Source organism: Arachis duranensis, chromosome 3 (assembly GCF_000817695.3).
Source record: "Arachis duranensis cultivar V14167 chromosome 3, aradu.V14167.gnm2.J7QH, whole genome shotgun sequence".
Lineage (NCBI taxonomy): Eukaryota > Viridiplantae > Streptophyta > Magnoliopsida > Fabales > Fabaceae > Arachis > Arachis duranensis.
Window position 1 is genome coordinate 134,575,652 of NC_029774.3, and position 18,125 is coordinate 134,593,776.

Here is an 18,125-nt window from a genome sequence, read left to right on the forward strand (position 1 = left end):
TTGTGATAGAGTAAACATTTTATTTATTAGAATTTTATTTCGAAAAATATTAAAAAACTATCAAAATTTGATATTTTTAGTCATTAATTAGTTATTAATGTTTAATTATATGGAATAAAATATATTATTAAATTATTAAATTAAAAAAATTAAATTAAAAAATTAAATTAATAATTAAATAATAACAAAAATAAAAAAATTTGTTGGTCCTTTTTGGAGTATAAATTTCACTGATAGCAAATATTCCAAGTTCCAACACTAGTTAGGAGACACAATCATAAGTGTTTTTTTTTTGTTTTAACTTAATTACCATTTTTAATTAGGGCTACACACGGATCAAATTGAATCGGATATAATCTATAATTCTATCCATTTCGTATTGTAGTTATTAGATCAGATACAATATCTGTATTTTTTAATGTCGGATCGGATCCAATTTCAAATATATCTGCATAATTAAAAAAAAAACCATTTTAAGTCCTTGTTTGACTATTTTTATAAAAAAAATTTAAAAAATCTATTTTTTCAGCTGTTTAAGTCTATTTACTTCTAAAATATTATCAATAAAGTTTTTTTAAATAATAAAAAAATAATAACACAAAATTTAAGTTTAATTATTCGAAGTTGAAATATAATATAAAAAATTAAAAATAAGATATCATAAACTATCCTATTTTGGTTACCCACAGTATTCTCCAACCCGACAGGTTAAAGACTAATTCGTCATGGATTTAAACTCTATTTAAGGATCTACCGTTGACCCATGAATTACTAAATTGGCAATTCAATCTTATCATAGTACAGATCCGACCACGTGAATGGATTTTTTTCAGTGAAAAAAATTGGATAGCATCAAGTAGAAAATCTCACCTTTTATTACTTTCTTTTTCTCATTTATTTTTTATCTTACTTATAAAATTAAAAGTAAAAAATTATACTTTATTCTCTCTAATAACAAAAAAAAATGAAGAGGATCCATTTCCTCCCACCACAAGTAACATTTTTCTTAAACCACGGGGGCGCAAAACAAAAGAGGGCTATGCATACGCTTTGCTTCCTCTTTGATCCATTGACCAAAAAAGTAAGCGACCCATAACTAATTACTTTTCATTAATGCTACCTAAAAGGCCATTATACGTGTTTTTTGGACTGAGCTATTTGTTTGGTTTTATACTGTATTTTTAAATTTAAGAGATTAAAAATTAATTCGTCAAAAATTAAAATTTTATTGGCCAATAAAGTATTATGTACATAATATAAGATTCAAACTTTTGAATTTATTTAAAAAACCTAATGCACAAACTATTTGGTCATTGACACTTTAGACTGAGATACTGAAGTGTACTTCAAACACTTCAAGGGCAAGACCCAAAAAAGAAATATAGGGAAATTATAAATTTTGTAAATTAAATATTATTTTTGGTGTTCATAAATTAAATATAGTATCAGTTAAGATTTTTTTATGATAAAATTTTCCAATCATCAATTCATTCCACATATTGAAACCATGAAAAAAGACTCGCGGATGAAGTGAATTTTGTGAATTATGCTTATGTGATATATCTATATGGTATTGTATGCTTATGTAATATATTTGAATAAAAACAAAATCAATTTATCATTATCTTGTATATTTAAAACGCGTGAGAGTGAGTTGGATGTGGTGGCCCAAATAACCAATTTTCTCTTTTAGAAAAGTAATTGATTAATTAATTCCATCCCAAAAAAGAAAGAAAGAAAATGAATTAATTAGTTTTATAATAAAAGTAAAAGAAAATAATGAGATGGGAATTGTGGCTGGCAGCGGTGATGAGAGAGAAAAATATGACAAAAGAAGACAACAAACGACGTTGCATGAGAGATCGAGAAAAACAAGATTGTGTGTGCGAGAAAGAGAGACACAGAGAGAAAGAAAGAACGCGCCTCTGCCCTGACGGACATGGTCGAAGAGAGCTTCCTCTGAGATCATCCTGCAAAGGGCACCATTACAAGGGAACATTAAGGGGTTCAGTTCTATTTTTCCTCCTGAGAAAAAAGAAAAAAAAAATCAATCTTTGCATTCAAAAGATTGTTTTTTTTCTTCTTCTTCTTCTTCTGCTGCCCCCTTTTTCCTTCTTCCTGAAATTTGATCTCTACCTACTTGCATTGCATCCTGCATTGTCGATTGGTTAGATTCCTTTCTCCCTTTTGCATGGTAATTCAATGCTCCCTTTTGCCTTTTTTTTTGGTTTCTTTTTTGAAAAAGGGAAAAAGGAAAAAAGCATTGAGCTTGCTTGCCAATGGGGTTATTCCTTGTTTCTTCATTGTTATGTCTTTGGTTGGTGATTGTCAGCATTTTCATTATTATGTTCTGTGAAAAGGAAATGAAATCATTTGGTTGATGTTGGTGTAATTTCTTTCAGCTCCCCCATACATTGCTGGGAATCATTCTGAGAGAGGGATATTGAGCTCGGTTATGTACCTGCTGGGCACAAGGTTGTAAGGAAAAGATAAAATACAGAAAATGAGGGACCCTGACGTGATCATCAGACCCCAGACCTGCTATTAATTTTGCATTCCTTTTGTAATTATACATGCGTTTTGCCTAGTTAGTGAATTTCTGCTGGATAGGAGGTTGAAGGGTTTTTTGTTACTGAAAAAACCTGGAAAGTTTTGTACATATGCTATGCATGTATCATATAGCTTCCTGGCTATAAAGAGATATTGACTTGGTCTCAAAGTCTACCAGTGTGGCATTGGCCTCACAAAGACATGGAAAGTAAATGGGGCCCCTTTGGGTTATGCCTTTGGAGTTACATTCTATTGATTTCTGCGTGTGGAATTCAGCAGTCTTGCTCTCTGAATGATGAAGGTGATTTTTATGGATTTCCCTCTTGCTTTACTTCCACGGTTCCACCCACAACCCCATTTACATATTCCTTTTCTTGTGTCTATTGCATGATTTCTTCATGATGCATTTGAATGGATAGAAGCAGGATTGGCTCTACTGAAATTTCGGCTGACTGATCCTTACGGGGCTCTAGCAAATTGGAATTCAAATGATTATGCTGCCTGCAAGTGGTCAGGTGCCCATTGTGTTGATGGTAAAGTGAACATGCTGTAAGTTCCATGGTGTTGCCCTCTTTATAGCTTTTTTCAGTGAAAATCACTTATTTTAGTGAAGGTCATTCTTCTTGTTTTGAGAAAGCTGCTAGTTTGATAGATATGAATGCAGTGCTGAACATGGCATGCTTTTTGGATTTTATGCCTTAGTGTTATTTCTTGTAGGGAGCTGAATGGACTATCTTTGGCAGGGGCGTTGGCCCCTGAGCTTGGGAAACTATCCCTATCAGCATTCCTCTTGAAGCTGTGAAAGCTCTGATTGAATTTTATCTTTTATATTGTAATAATAAAAAAAAATCTTATAGCTCGATATTTGTCATATAGAAATCTTTCTTAAATTGTCTTAGTAGTCATGATATGCGTAAAAAATGTTATTATTCCACTACAAAGTTTATGCTTGCTCCTGGCAAGTTCTATATTTCATTGTATTTCTAAATCAGAATGTGCTCCCTTTGTGCCGTTGGAATAATTTGTTATGCAAGAACAATTTTTCTGTCACCATTCCCAAAGAACCTGGAGATCTAAATAAGCTGGGGTTATTGCAGTTTTATTAGATTTAAATAGTTGTACATAGACATGTTTATAATAGGATACTAAGTATACCTTTAAATGAAATATTGTTTTCACATAGGTTGGCTTGTGGCAATACAATTGAAGTCGTTGAGCATTATTCATCTCTGAAAACTTCACCTCACCTCAGAAATAGAAAGTTGGCACAATGGTAAGCGGTTCATATTTCTCCTTGGTCTAGTGATCTTAATTTGTCCATTTCATGCTTTCCTTCCATGTTTCACACTTTCACTCGAATGTTGGATATCATTGTTTTGTCTACTCTGATTTTAAGGTTCAAGACAGAGAAGGCTTCCTCTCATGGAATCAGAGAGAATAACTGTGTCAATTTGCCTGGTGAGTATAGAACATTGATTGATTTGTAGCCTGTGAAAAATGAAAAATCACTTTTAATTTGAATTCAAAATATGGCTTGCATCTTGTAGGTTCTGATGGGATAGAGATTGCACCAAGTACATCAAATCTAGTCAATACTGCACGCCGACGGTTGCTTGATGAGTCCAGCAGTAACCTTGCCGCTGCACCTTTTGCCGGGGCGCCTGTACCGATTAGTTCCGTTCCAACTACCCTGAGTAGTGGATCTTTCCCAGCTGTACCAGTTTCCAAACAAACTGATTCACCCAACTCACCACCTTCAAGTTCTAATTCTCCTCCAAAAGATAGTCCTTCTTCAAATGAAAATGGTTCAAGCCCGTGGAAGATTGTTGTTATTGTTATATGCGTGCTTATCTTGGTCATTTTTATTTTGGTCCTTCTTTGGATTTGGAGAAAACGAGCTGTAAAAGTAATAAAGCCCTGGAGGACAGGAATAAGTGGACAGTTGCAGAAAGCATTTGTAACAGGTAGCAATCCCATGAGACAAATAAAAACCACATCTTATATATGATTTAAATGAACAATTACGTTTAAAAATTTTGTTGAAAAATTTAAAATGGGATATTTGTGTTTATAATCTTATTTAAAATGGTGATATTGGTTGATGTCTCCATATGAAATGCAGGGGTCCCAAAATTGAACCGAGCGGAGCTGGAGACAGCTTGTGAAGATTTCAGCAATATCATTTATGATTTAGGTTCGTGCACCATATACAAAGGAACTCTGTCCAGTGGCGTTGAGATTGCTGTTGCTTCTACTACTATTACTTCTCCAGCACATTGGACAAAGGGCATGGAGATGGCATATCGGAAAAAGGTTTCAAAGAGATAAAGATATTTGAATTAAGATCCCAAGTTGTTCAATCAAGGGGACTCTCAATTCTCAAACCTGACCTGCTTCTAATTTTTGTTTGTTATATGCTTCAGCTTGATATTTTGTCCCGTATTAACCACAAGAACTTCACCAATCTAATTGGTTACTGTGATGAAGAACAACCCTTCACAAGGATGATGGTGTTTGAGTTTGCTCCAAGTGGAACCCTATATGATCACCTGAATGGTAATACTTTTTTTCCTTAGTTACTATCTTGCACATGGCGAATCTGAATCAATCTAACGCTTGTTCATTTCAGTTCCTGAAGTTGAACACCTTGATTGGAGTGCAAGGATGAGGGTTATTATGGGCACTGCTTATTGTCTTCAGTACATGCACCATGATCTCAATCCACCAATAGCTCATTCCGAGCTGAGTTCAGATGCTATTTTATTAACTGATGACTTTGCAGCTAAGGTATTCGCATCTTGAACTCCTTTTTTTGCTTTTGTTACATTGTTGCAAATTAACTTATCTCCTTTCTTTCAATCTCTCAGATTGCAGAGGTAGTTTTTTGCAAGAATGTAGTATCGCCAACCAAAACAACTGAAGGTGAATCAAAGCAATACGAGTTGCCGCCTGAGTGCTGTCCTGAAAACGATGTCTATAGATTTGGAGTTTTATTGCTTGAAATCATTACTGGGAAACTACCATACCAGGACCATGGCAACCTTACTGTCCTTGCAGACTGGGTACATGTTTGGCCTCTCTTTTTATTTTTAGTATTTCTTGGTTCAGAATTTTGTAAAGAAAATAGTAAAAAAGAATTAGAGTTTAGTGTTATCCTTCATAAAATTGTTAAAATAGTGTTATCTTTCACAAAATCCTGAAAAATAAAAGAGGAAATGAAATAAGGCAGCCACATTGTTTAACAAAGAATGATTCTCCATGAACTTGGCAGGCTGCTAAGTACTTGCGTGAGAAGACAAGCGATCGCTCTATTGTTGATCCGACGCTGCAATCGTTCAAAGATGAAGAACTGAGTGTGATATTTGATGTGATCCATGAATGCACTCAATCAGATGCAAGTCTAAGACCAACAATGAAGGATGTAACTCTCAAGCTGAGGGATGCGCTTAAAATATCGCCCGACCAAGCCGTCCCAAGACTTTCTCCACTCTGGTGGGCTGAACTCGAGATCTTGTCAATGGAGGGCACTTAAAAAGCTCTCTTCTCTGTGTTGTAAGTTCAAGTCTCTCTCTTTCTCTCTAACATCTATCAAGCTGACAGAGGATACCTTTCTGAGAAATGTTTGCTACTACAATTTTTCTTTCTTTCTTTCTTTCAATTCATTTTATTTTATTTTATTTTTTGTAAAAGCTTATGTGATTAATACCATAGCTATTCTTGTCCCAATGTAAGTATGTGTGTCTATGTTATGTTATTGTCACTTTGCAAATCTGGGGTGCTGTAAATTAACTACATTTATTCATCAAGTTTGGATTAAATGTCTAACAGATTTATTGGTATATCGGTCCCATTCTCCATGCAACTTCTACATCAATCTATTCAATATTAATGGAACTTGTAATAATTGCTCTGACTCAGATAGTCTACCACTTCCAAACCACAAATATGCATGCAAATGTGTAGATACTTTTGTAACTATTCTAATCTAATTCATCAATAATATTCTATTTTTAACTGTAATATTTATATAGAGGTTAAGTACTCACGTTTCTTTGGCTAGCTAAAAACAAAAACTACAATCAAGAACGGGAAACTTTGTAGAAATAAGGATATGCCTTATGTAGTGAGAGTGGTAGAATAAGTTAATGCTAATTATTCAAATATTATAATGGATTTAATTTCTATGTATTTACAGGGTGTTGGACGTTTTTACACCGTTAGCCCATAGAAGTTATGATTCTTAATGAGGAACTACTCATTGTGATAACCACCCACAACCTTTTTAAATTTTTATTGGTTGACATTGTAAATGTGCTTGAAATCATTTCGTTTGTATGATCATTTAAATAGTAAGTGTGAACTAATTATACTTACCAATCTGATAATATATAACAATCATTATTATTATTATAATTATATATATCTGTGCAAAATGATTTATACTCAATATACTAAATTTTTTTTTGGGTGTTTTCAGCGTATGGGGTTAATAATTAAATAAGTCTCTGAAAATTTATCAGTAAATTAAATTAGTCTCTTAAAAATTTGATTCATCAAAATAGTTTTTAAAAGATACATCTGCGAGTCCTATTAATATTTTGTTAATTATGATGTTAACAATTTCAATGAATGCTAAACTGCAACACTGTTTGAGCGTTATGTATATGTTATATGTTTTTGTTAGTACACTACTCACACATCCACTCCACACTATGCAGTTCTTAAATCACAATGTAGTCTTGGTTGGGAATTGAATCCGGATGCAACATTTTAAAAGGCAACTAATTAGCCATCTGATCCAGGCCTGAGCTACGATCGACAACAATTTGAGACATCAAATTTAATATGGGCCAATTTAATTCGGGCCATTTTGAATCGCAAATTCTTCAACGACCAATTCAACTATTAATTCAATAAACTTTTATATTTCATAATGATATGAGTTCGATGCTCGCTCGACCGTTTGAATATTGAATAGGGTCACAGGGATGGTAATTTGAGCCAACTAGACCTTGGCTTTCCCAAATGGATGGCCTTTTCAGCTGTTGATTGAATTTTGCGGCGGATATGAATAATACTAGTTGTTTGGGTATGTGATGGGTAGGGATAATAGTCACGTCGTTTCATACACGTTTCAAACATACACAAATGAATGTTTGAGATAATAAATTATTTAATTTAATGAATTTAAATTTATTTAAAATTGTTTAGAAATTTAATATCATGACTTTAATATTATATTAAAAGTTTACATCATCTTTTTTATACTTTGTATTTTATTTTCCTAGATCATATATTATATTATGTCATTAAAAAAAATAAATTTTATTTAATCTCCTCTAAAATAACATGTAAGTTATTCTTTATAATGTCTCACATCTTAATTGGTTATTATCTTAACCATAGTTAGGTTATTTTATAATTTATTATTTGAGATGGATAATGGTATAATTTCTTAAAATATCAAAACTCCACTTCTCTTAATTGAAACACATTTTCACTTCTCCATTTTTTCTTCATCACGTAAGCATTGTCGTCGCAGTTGTGACAAAAAGCGCCCACATCCTCACGATCTACTGCCCTCTCATGCAATCTGTCTTTTTTCAGTGCATCATCCCTTAACGATGCTGTCCTTTCCAGTATATATAGTCTTCACATTTTGTATTTAAAAATTTTAATATTAAATATTTTTTATTTAAAATATCATTTTTACGTTATTTTTAAACTGTTATATTGGCCTCTTTTTTAAGATAATACAAAAAAAATAATTTTTCATAAAAATAATTGATAAGAAAGTTGGATTTTATTATTTTAAATTTGTGTTATTAATTTTAATAACATATTCATTTTAAATAATTTATGTAGAATAAAAAATATCTTTATTTGTTTAGAGTACAAATTTTATTATTATATTTGTATGTTCATGATTTTAATTATATTTTGAATACTCTGAAGATTTATTTCATTATATTATATTTTACATATGAATATATGTTTTATCATGTAATTAAATAAAGATAAATTTTTTAATGAAAAATTTAATAACTAAACTAACCATTAATTATGTTGGTAAGGAGTAATCTACGGCAGCAAGAAGGATTGAGTGAGAGGACAGGAGATAGCGATGACGTCGGCGCTGACTATATTGGGAAAGACAGCAAAGTTATGGATCACGGAATTCAACGACGTCGTTAGCACCGAAGAAAGAGAAATTGAGTGAGAGGGCAGTAGATGACGACGACATCGACGCTTCTTGTCACAACGGCAACGACGATATTTGGAAGGACCGACAGGATGAAAAAAATAGAGGAATAGAAAGGTGCTTCAATTAACGAGAGTGGGGTTTTGATATTTTAAGAAATTATATCATTACTCATCTCAAATAATAAATTATAAAATAATTTAATTATAGTTAAAATAATCACCAATTAAAATGTAACACATCATAAAAGATAATTTACATATTATTTTAAAAGAAGTTGAATAAAATTCACCTTAAAAAACAAAAAAAAATGGTGAACATTTGTGATAGTGATATGTTGATGGATGATTGAACTCATTTGGAATAAACGAATGTACATTTGTGACGTCTGGGTAATAGCAGCATGATCTCCCACTTGCTCCAGATTGAGCTTTTAAACACCCGCCTAGGTAGTAGCTACAATAGTGGTTATTCCACTGACTCTGGGTTAAGCGGGTAGTAGCAAGGGGGGTTATAGCTCAAATCCACTTGCTCTGCATGGGTGTTTCAGTCCATGGTTAGCTACCGAGACATGTCGGGTTGACTGTATAATCGACAGATGATCTCATCAGCCATAGGATAGGCATACATCATGTGCATTTTGTTTGTTTGTTTGCGATGCTTTATTTGGGATTGCCTAACTGAATATATTATGATAATTGTAATAATTGCTACTTGCACTACTTGTCTTCTACCTGTGCTTGCAATTGCCTGTTTGTCTATATTTGTAAATTCACTGGAGATGGAGGGACGGAGGAAAGGTGGATTTGTTTGATGTTAATGTTAAGATTTAGAGTAGGTATGTTTAGAATCTTTTAAGCCATCTACCCCTTGTTACGGCTTTATTTTAGAGTTTAAGTTTTATAATTATATGTTGGAGTTCTAGGATTGCCTCTGGCATTCTCAGGACCTTATTTATTATACGCGTAGCACCTTTACCATGCTGAGAACCTCCAGTTCTCACCCCCCATACTGTGTTGTTGTTTTCAGATGCAGGTCAAGATGTTTCTCGCTAAGCGTCTGGATTTCTTGAAGTGGAGTAGTTTCTGGGATGTTTTGGTTTATCAGTTTATGTATATATGCACTTAGTTACTTAGCTTAGTCTCCAAAAAAACTTGATTATTTTGTTTCTCATAGAGGTTAAGGAAGAGTTAGGACTTTATTTCTGTATTTTGGGTATTTTGGGATACTGGTATATGTATGTATATATATTCTCCGGCAAGCCTTGGCTTCGCAGGCTGAGTCAGGAGCTAGTTTCACTGTATTCTTGACTCTCTTTTCGTTCTTCTGCTTATTTATATCTTAAACATTTAGGTTTCTTAGCATGCAAGTAATTTCATTTTCTGAATGCTGTGTTTTTTTATTTTGCGATTTTGTTTTACCTGTTCCCTATTATTATATATATTTTTATTTTTAGAGGTCGTAATACCTTACTATCTCAGTCTTATGACTTAAGCATAAGATTAAGTATGGTAGAGTGTTACATATCTCAATTACCATATGAGAAATAATGACAATGAGATGATATTTAAGCGTGAGAATCCCATTCTATTGCATACCCGATGAATAAGTTCTTTGTCCGAGTTGAAGAGTTTGATATTGAGTAGTATCGGTGGTAGCGGGAGAAAAGAGATTGGAAGGGTGGGGTATAGGTTGCTAGCACGAATGGAAAATAGAGATTTTCGGTTTCGCTGTTTTGACTCTATGGTGACGAGCATGTGCACCTAATATTTGACATCCATAAAAAAATCATGGTAGAATAAGTGATGAAGCTTTCTGACAGAATAAGATAATTTTAGGTTATTTAAATTAATTTTTATTATCTTTTAAACATTATTGATATGTTGGATGGTCATATGTTAGCTAAATCGCAATATCTAATTATCTTAAGTTTGCATAAGTGTATGTTAATCATTTTATTAGTTTACGCTAAAAATAAATTACTAATTCTGTATCCAAACTATTTAAGTGCTGAACAAAAAAAAATTGGCATAGAAAAAGCATAATATTAAGGTAGTCATCAAAATTGAATACTTTGTCTAATTCCTAAACTAGATAATAAAGGTCTAACAATCCATGTATGTTAGAAAAATTTAGCTATAATTAAGTATAGTAAGCTGATGTGTAACATAAATCGTTAGGGCAGAGTTTAATTAATCATACACCATCTATGTATATTATAATCTGCTGTTGAAATTGGTGTCTCTCGAGCATTAATTAATCATACATCATATTCTCCTTATGAAGCTCCTAAAATTGTAGTGACATTCGCAGCTTCATTCAGTTCAACTCCTAATGAGATTAGTGCATCCATGTTTTCTTAGTTTCAAGTAAGTAGTGTGTCATAGTTTTCTTTTTTTCTTATATTATTCAACTTGTTTTTCAATTAATTTTCTTTAACTCTTGTTTGTGAAGCAAAGAAAGTTGGTAATCTCTTCCATATCTGACAAGAGAAAGCATATGTAACCATTCTTACAGTGAAAGAATTTGACATTGAAGTTGAGTCAGGATTTGAGGAGTACATTTTGTCTTTTCCATATCTTGTATTCAGCTGTGATTTTTCTATTTTTTTTATCTTCATTTGAATTGAACATTATTGTATATTAGCACCAAAACATGCTCTATTAGTTTACGACCTTCAATAGTTGATTCTGTTTGATCTCTCAAAAGGTAGATAATTCAATTCATTCAACTTTGATTCCAATCGAATTCGAGAAACTGTGAATTTCAACTCCAGTATTTGGTTCAGGATCTGTATTTGCCATAGTTTAGGATTTTGAACTCTGATACCACTATGAAAGGTATCAGACTCCCAAGAGATAACGAACACAACAGAAAAAAAAGAGAAAAAGTTATAGTGTTTAGAGCTGAGAAATGAGAGAATAAGATTACTGTGATGAGTCACAGATTACAATATATATAGATGGTGTATGACTCAGTTGTTTCTGTTACAAGTCAATTACTATAACTAACTATAGTATTAACTAATCATAACTAACTCCTAACATATATTGATTGTTATATCCTTTTAGATCTGGTTAATTCGGAATTGGATGAGCATAACGTTGGAGGCAACCTTTTTAGATCTGGCTTTGGATGAGCATAACGTTTGAAGCAGCTATTCCAGCTAGCGTGATCAGATGAGCCTATTCTTTTCTTTTTGTTTAAGATATCTCAAGTTTCATAAGTTTTCCCAACTGGATGTAAAAAATCCAATCTAATATTTTTCTGAGTACAATTTCATAAGCTTTCTAACTTAAATATGAAAGTCCAATCTAATACTTTTACAATTGGGTTAAAACCAAAATGTCCAAAACACAAAAAAGAAAACTGCCAAAGTCCTCTTCTTAAAAAGAAAACAAAAATAAACATATCTCAAAAAGAAACAAGGTGATATACCTTTTTATTCTATTTCTTGTGTATTGAAAATAAAGAGTAGAAGTATAAAACTTTAAATCAACTAAAATATACTTAATTAGTACGTCAAAATAAAGTAACTAACTTACTAACTAACTAAACCAACCAAAATATTATGATTTCATGTCCACGCACACTAATAACGAAAATAACTTAGGTAGTATCAGTAAACAAACTAGTGAGCCAACCGCAACTTATAGTTACTAGCTACTGTATAATTAGATTTTATGATTAGATTCCTGCATGGATCCAGCATGAGAATCATGAATCAGTTGGCAGTTGTTACCCCATTGCTTGAGACGAAGTTGTATAGTGATATTAGCAGTCAAGAAGTGGATACACTGCATTGGTTGAAGAACATCCAAAATCCCTTTTAACGTCTTCAACCTCGCACAATCAGAAGCCTTCATTATTCTCTCCAATCCCCCAAACACATCCTTCATCGCCAACTGCACCAGCTCATCATAATCTTCTTCATTATTATTCTTCTTCCACGTGGCTCTTCCAGACCGTTTAGCCAGCTTCACGATCTTGCTATCCGCCATGGCAACCTGTTGCCTCTCCATCTCCCTCTCAACCTTCTCCTCCTCCATCCTCATCCTCATCCTGAGTCCCTCAATCTTCCTCTCCTGTTCCTCTGTCATCTCAAATAAGTTACTCTTCTTCAGAGACTCCAGCACTTTCAAGGCGGTGGAAGGCTTCCATCCCGTGATCCAAAGGTATGCCTTTTCAAGAGGTGTTAGCCAAGGCGGCGAGAAAAAGATAACAATGTCCTCGCGCGCTAGACTCCATTTGACGGTGTAGTACTCTTTTAAGTGTGTTGTGACTTTGGAGACCAGAGATTGAAGATCATGTTCGGCCAAAAGGTGGTGTTGGTTAGAAACATGAAGAAGCTGCTTGAGGATCTCTTGGAGTTTACAAATCCAATTATCATAGAACTCAGAGAACCTCTCAACGACGGTGGGGTTATTCATGCTGATACAGTAGTAATAGTATCAAAGAACAGAGCGAGTATATGTAGTGTGGATGCATGTGCTTTTAAAGAAGAAAAAGGAAGAGGTGAGAGGTGAGATGAACACATGTTAAAAAAAGGAAGAGACACGATGGTGAGAGTAATGGTAGTAAATAGAGTGCATGACTTACATGTAGCAATTGCCTAATAGTGCGTTTCAATAAATATATCTATTGTTTGAGTTTCAGTTTCAGAGGTCACCATTATCCATAAAAAATTTTTTGGGACCATGACCTTTGACTCTTTTCAAAAGATACCTTAAATATTTTATTCTCTATTTTTTAAATTTTATTACATAGGTATATTTTATTTTTTATTTTTTTAAGTAAGTTAATATTTTGTATTTAATAAAATAAGATATACTTGTATTTTTAATTTTGGATACATTGTGCGTTTATTTCATTATCAATTATAAATAATTTTAAAAAATACATCCATAAACTAAAATAAATTTTTTATTTTTTATTGAATTATTATTTTAAGAACAAACTAAAAAAGTTATGTCAAATGTTATTAATTTTTTCAATTTTTTAAAGTATTGATTAGGTAAAGAATTTAAAATTTGAGTACATTTAATATTTTTTATTTTCCAAGAATATTAATTATACAAAGTACTTGATTTGAAATTTGAGTATATAACTATTTGTTTTGGAATCTAAATAGAATTAAAAAAATTTTATATTCCAAAAGTATTGATTATACAGATTATTTGATTTGAAATTTGAGTACATAACTATTTGTTTTGAAATCAAATAAAATTAAAAATTTATATTATAAAAAAATTAGTTAAATTTATCTTTTATAATATCATTTTTTGACATATAATATTCGTTAGGTGATTGGCATATAATATTTAAATTCTCCGTATTATATGTTATTTCATTATTTTAACATTCACAATTATTTTTTTATTTCTCTTATTCATATATTTAATTATTTGTTTCATTCTTATTATTAAACTTTTAACAGCTACATTGATATATTTTTATGAATAAAAAATATGAAAGTAGTTGTTTTGGAATATTTTTATAAAGTCAATACAAAGAATCCAATTTTAGAGTATCAGAAGTTATAATAATCAAGTGTTTTTTTTAATTTCAAAAAAGACTTTATATAAAGAGAATATTAACTTTTTATCATTCATTATAATACATTATTAATATTTAATAACTCAATTTTTTGAGATTAACTAGTGTATGAATCCGTGTCTAGCATAACAAAATTTATAAAAATAAAAAAGTTTTTATATGTTTAAATTTAAGAAAAAATACACAAAATAATTATTATTTCAAAAAATTTATAAAATTATTATCAAAATCAAAATTTAACTTAAAAATAGCGAGTAATCATTATTTTATATTTTTTTAAAGTAAAATAATTAGGACAATACTATACTATGGTGTGGAAGAATTTTTATTTCAGCAGATGCTGAAGAAACGTGGTGCGGAATTGATTTTACACATGTTAAGTTGGCTGTGTTGTGTCTAGACATGTTCATTGAAAAATACAAAAATATGACAGAGATTGTTCAGCAGCACATGATAGACATTATGTTAAATTATTTAAAAAATTAATGTAGTGATTAGTTGTCTTGTTTTGTGTAATATCATTTCTTTAACATATAATACTCGTTAAGTGATTGGCATAAATATTTTGGATACTACTAAAACGTGTTGTCTCTTTGCAGTAAAATGCAACCCCTTTTATGTGTTGCTTATAAGTTTGAATTTGCAATTCTTTAAAGTATTGCCTATTAGTTTTGAATATGTAACCTTCTAAAAACATTGCCTTTTTTTGAATATGCAACCTAACAAGTGTTGCCTTTTCTTTTGGATATGCAACTATATAAATGTTGTCTAATATTCAAAATATGTAAGTAACAGAAGGATTGCCTTTTTGGCAAAAATAAAAGTTCTAATAATAAAGTTCTAATTAAAATTTATAAAATAGACAAAATAACTAATAATAAAGTTTTAATTAAAATAGATATTAAAAGGTTCAATTAGTATTTTAAATACATATTTATCAATAATTCTCAACAAAATAACAAAATTCTTGTCTGACAATAAAATTAAAAATATGATAAAAGAAACAAAACCTCAACTTATTCTACTTGAATATATATTAAGAAGTTAAAATATATTATTATATAACTCTTTAATTCACATAACAAAATATGGCAAATTAATTAAATAAAAGACCTTTAACAAAATACTTGTATTCAAAAAAAAAAAAAAAAGCTAAATACAACGAGCATCTTTAAAACCATTCTCATCCTTAGAACCATTCTCCCAAAGATCTTTATCAAACTGATCTTGAATAAGTTCTACCTTATGACCCAAACTTTCTTTTCAATTGATGAGAGATCATAGTACAAATGTTTTGTTAACACTTAAAGGCTTCAGGATCATCGTCAACTTTACTTTTTGATTCTTCTTCTCTTTCAACACATCATATCTTTTTACATTGTCTTACCGTTCAATCTCGTCTTTCCACCAGTTGCTTATGTCTATGATTCTTGTTTTTGTACGGAAACCTACAGAAAAAGATAGTTTATTGAGATACTAACCAAAGTAATCAACCTAGTACATGTGCTCATGTATTGTAATCACTGTTATTTAAACCAATGTAGAATAGGCATTACTCCTGAATAGAAAACATTTTTCATTGGAAGTACAAGATTAGTAAAAAAATTTGAAGTGGTTTCTTCCATTTTTTTCTCAAATAAGTTCAAACTCACTGTAACCCATATGATAATAAAGAACAATAACTTTCATACATAGAGTGGAACACTAAGATACATCACTGGCCAAAATAACAATAAAAGAAAACACTTAATATTAAGAACAATGAAGATTCTTAATTAACTACTTTTTTTTTTAACATTTGCACCAAAAAATTTCATCAAATAACTGAAAACCAATTACCTGTGTCCCAAATAGTAAGCTTTTTATATGGTATATAGCAGCATTTCTGTATATGGCATATAGCAGCATCTGAAGTACCCCAAGTGCAAAACCCAACACGTTTGGTAGTTGACAATTAATTACTCAATTAATAAGTCAAGTCGCTTTCAAATTCTTTAACTTTATATTCAAACTGATAAAGTTGGTGTACTTACGGCAATACATATATCACTGAGAAATAAATCATATGCAAACCACATAACCACACTTAATGTGACGAAAAATGACAAATTGAATGGCATAAATTGAACACTCTTTGTTCTTATAACATGTGCCTGCACCACGTACAATAATAACTAATCACAAAGCTAATAACACGTATGATATTAAGAAATTAATGAAATTAAATGATAATTAATCACTGACCACAATGCTTAGAAGTGCTGCAAAAACAGTGACCGAAATGAAGACACAAATCCATCCAAGAATTTGAACTTCGAGAATATCAATTAGTGCAAAATGTGTCACAAATAGGATCACCCCAAATATTAGGTGGGTGGTGTCACTCAACGACTTACACTCTGCCACACCTCTCAATGCAAGTTGGTGAGCCACTACCCTAATCTATAATCTTTTCTTTTCTACTTTAAATGGATGGAAAATGAAAATCATTTTCAATATTCATTAATCAAGAAGACTCCAATTACAAAATAATAATAGCTTTGAACAGAGGAAACAGAGCAATCATGAATTAACAAAACACAAAGAAACTACTTAATTGGGTTTATGCTACCACCCCATATATAATCTTCTTCATCAAACTTGTTTAGTTGGTATAATAGTAATAATGTCACTGATCAAGCTTGCTTCCTTTAACATCCACAACAAACCTGTATTTCACATCGTTCTTCTCCGGTCTTTCCACTGCTGTGTTGATATAATCCATGTTCACAATCTCGATCATCGAACTCAGTCCCTTCTCCTTCCAGAATTGCAGCATCTCCTCTGTCTCCTTCATGCTCCCAATGAAGCTTCCTGTGATTGATTTCCTCCCTACACACACCCCAAACCCAATATAATGGCAACACAGTGATTTTTAAGTTTTTTTAATAAGAAATTAAAAGAAACACTATAGAGAGAGTTGATAACATATATGTCAAATTCAAATCCAATTTCTCATGAATTAGCAGTAATTAACCATAGAGAGCATTGATAATATAATTGTAAGCATAGAAATGGAGTTTGTATGAGCCATGATGGTACCATTTGGTGGACAGTTAAGACAAAAGGAATTGGATTATAAGTTGATCAGAAAGACGGCAAATAGCTCAAAAAAGCAGCAAATAGAAACACACAATTTCCCTTTTCTTGAAAAAATCACACATACAAAATAGAGTAATTAGAGTAGGAAAGGAAAGATTTGAAGTGCGCACCTAATGAAGTTTGGTTGCAGATCAAATGCAGGAACGCGAGCAAAACAAGGCGAAGAGAAGAACCTGAACCATGAGTTGAGAGGAACATAAAAAGAGCACAACAAGGCTAATAGTGACAGAAAGACTAAATTAATTATAATTAAAATAAACAATTTATGAAGCAAGGCTTAATTTACTATTTGCCAAATAATAATGCAAATTTTTAATTACCTATTGATCCGTTCGTTGGCTATAAATCGGAATCTGGTTAAAACTAAATACACACGTGTTATATCAGGAATACGTGGAGAGTACGTGTTTTCTCTCCTAACAGACTTAGACTTATCCTATAAAATCAAATAACTACGTGCCGCAAATCTCTCTAAACAAAATCACTAAAACTAAGTTACGAGAAAATTAGCTAAAATTCAGCAGAGTAGTTTTGAAAATGCTTATAACCGTCCTACCATGACTATTCCGCTGGAAAGTTTTCATACGCTGCCGTCCAAGACAACGAAGATGTCCAACAATTCAGTCAGGTTGAAATTGGAAGTAAATCAATATTCGTTGGTTTATTCGATGGTCAT

General features: G+C 31.6%; 3 protein-coding genes across 8 annotated transcripts; 1 reads left to right on the forward strand and 2 right to left on the reverse strand.

Annotated features, from left to right (window-relative positions):
- Positions 1 to 1,865: 1,865 nt before the first annotated feature.
- On the forward strand, positions 1,866 to 6,865 carry LOC107482237 (protein MALE DISCOVERER 2). 6 transcript variants are annotated; one of them, XM_052258708.1, is made up of 12 exons: positions 1,872 to 2,167; positions 2,403 to 2,851; positions 2,970 to 3,099; positions 3,734 to 3,823; positions 3,947 to 4,008; positions 4,098 to 4,514; positions 4,673 to 4,863; positions 4,974 to 5,106; positions 5,180 to 5,337; positions 5,418 to 5,612; positions 5,822 to 6,102; positions 6,746 to 6,865. In XM_052258708.1, exons 2-11 carry the CDS (start codon positions 2,752 to 2,754, stop codon positions 6,080 to 6,082), a joined length of 1,737 nt encoding a protein of 578 aa, XP_052114668.1. In that variant the 5' UTR covers positions 1,872 to 2,167; positions 2,403 to 2,751; the 3' UTR covers positions 6,083 to 6,102; positions 6,746 to 6,865. The 6 variants fall into 6 exon arrangements, with proteins under 6 accessions (XP_015958153.1, XP_052114668.1, XP_015958148.1 ...); XM_016102667.3 differs by lacking the exon at positions 6,746 to 6,865 and having other exon boundaries at positions 1,866 to 2,005; positions 5,822 to 6,375; XM_016102662.3 differs by lacking the exon at positions 6,746 to 6,865 and having other exon boundaries at positions 1,872 to 2,194; positions 5,822 to 6,375.
- A 5,299-nt stretch (positions 6,866 to 12,164) lies between these two features.
- Positions 12,165 to 13,267, reverse strand: LOC107482236 (protein DOG1-like 4). Its single transcript, XM_016102661.3, has one exon. The coding sequence runs from the start codon at positions 13,180 to 13,182 to the stop codon at positions 12,427 to 12,429; it is 756 nt and encodes a 251-aa protein (XP_015958147.1). The 5' UTR covers positions 13,183 to 13,267; the 3' UTR covers positions 12,165 to 12,426.
- Positions 13,268 to 15,411: 2,144 nt separating this feature from the next.
- LOC110279604 (probable cinnamyl alcohol dehydrogenase) lies at positions 15,412 to 17,662 on the reverse strand. The gene is made up of 3 exons (XM_052259640.1): positions 17,560 to 17,662; positions 17,017 to 17,179; positions 15,412 to 15,756 (listed from the first exon to the last, which is right to left on the reverse strand). Exons 1-3 carry the CDS (start codon positions 17,645 to 17,647, stop codon positions 15,699 to 15,701), a joined length of 309 nt encoding a protein of 102 aa, XP_052115600.1. The 5' UTR covers positions 17,648 to 17,662; the 3' UTR covers positions 15,412 to 15,698.
- Between the last annotated feature and the right edge of the window lie 463 nt (positions 17,663 to 18,125).

Excerpts from the sequence above, each read along its gene's own strand:
- LOC107482237 (XM_016102667.3), top strand. The coding sequence starts at position 2,752 with ATGGAAAGTAAATGGGGCCCCTTTGGGTTATGCCTTTGGAGTTACATT. Across the intron at positions 4,864-4,973 it reads AGATGGCATATCGGAAAAAG|CTTGATATTTTGTCCCGTAT; the intron begins GTTTCAAAGAGA and ends TATATGCTTCAG. Across the intron at positions 5,613-5,821 it reads TTACTGTCCTTGCAGACTGG|GCTGCTAAGTACTTGCGTGA; the intron begins GTACATGTTTGG and ends TGAACTTGGCAG.
- LOC107482236 (XM_016102661.3), bottom strand. The coding sequence starts at position 13,182 with ATGAATAACCCCACCGTCGTTGAGAGGTTCTCTGAGTTCTATGATAAT.
- LOC110279604 (XM_052259640.1), bottom strand. The coding sequence starts at position 17,647 with ATGTTCCTCTCAACTCATGGTTCAGGTTCTTCTCTTCGCCTTGTTTTG. Across the intron at positions 17,180-17,559 it reads CTGCAACCAAACTTCATTAG|GGAGGAAATCAATCACAGGA; the intron begins GTGCGCACTTCA and ends GGGTGTGTGTAG. Across the intron at positions 15,757-17,016 it reads AAGAACGATGTGAAATACAG|GTTTCCGTACAAAAACAAGA; the intron begins GTTTGTTGTGGA and ends CTTTTTCTGTAG.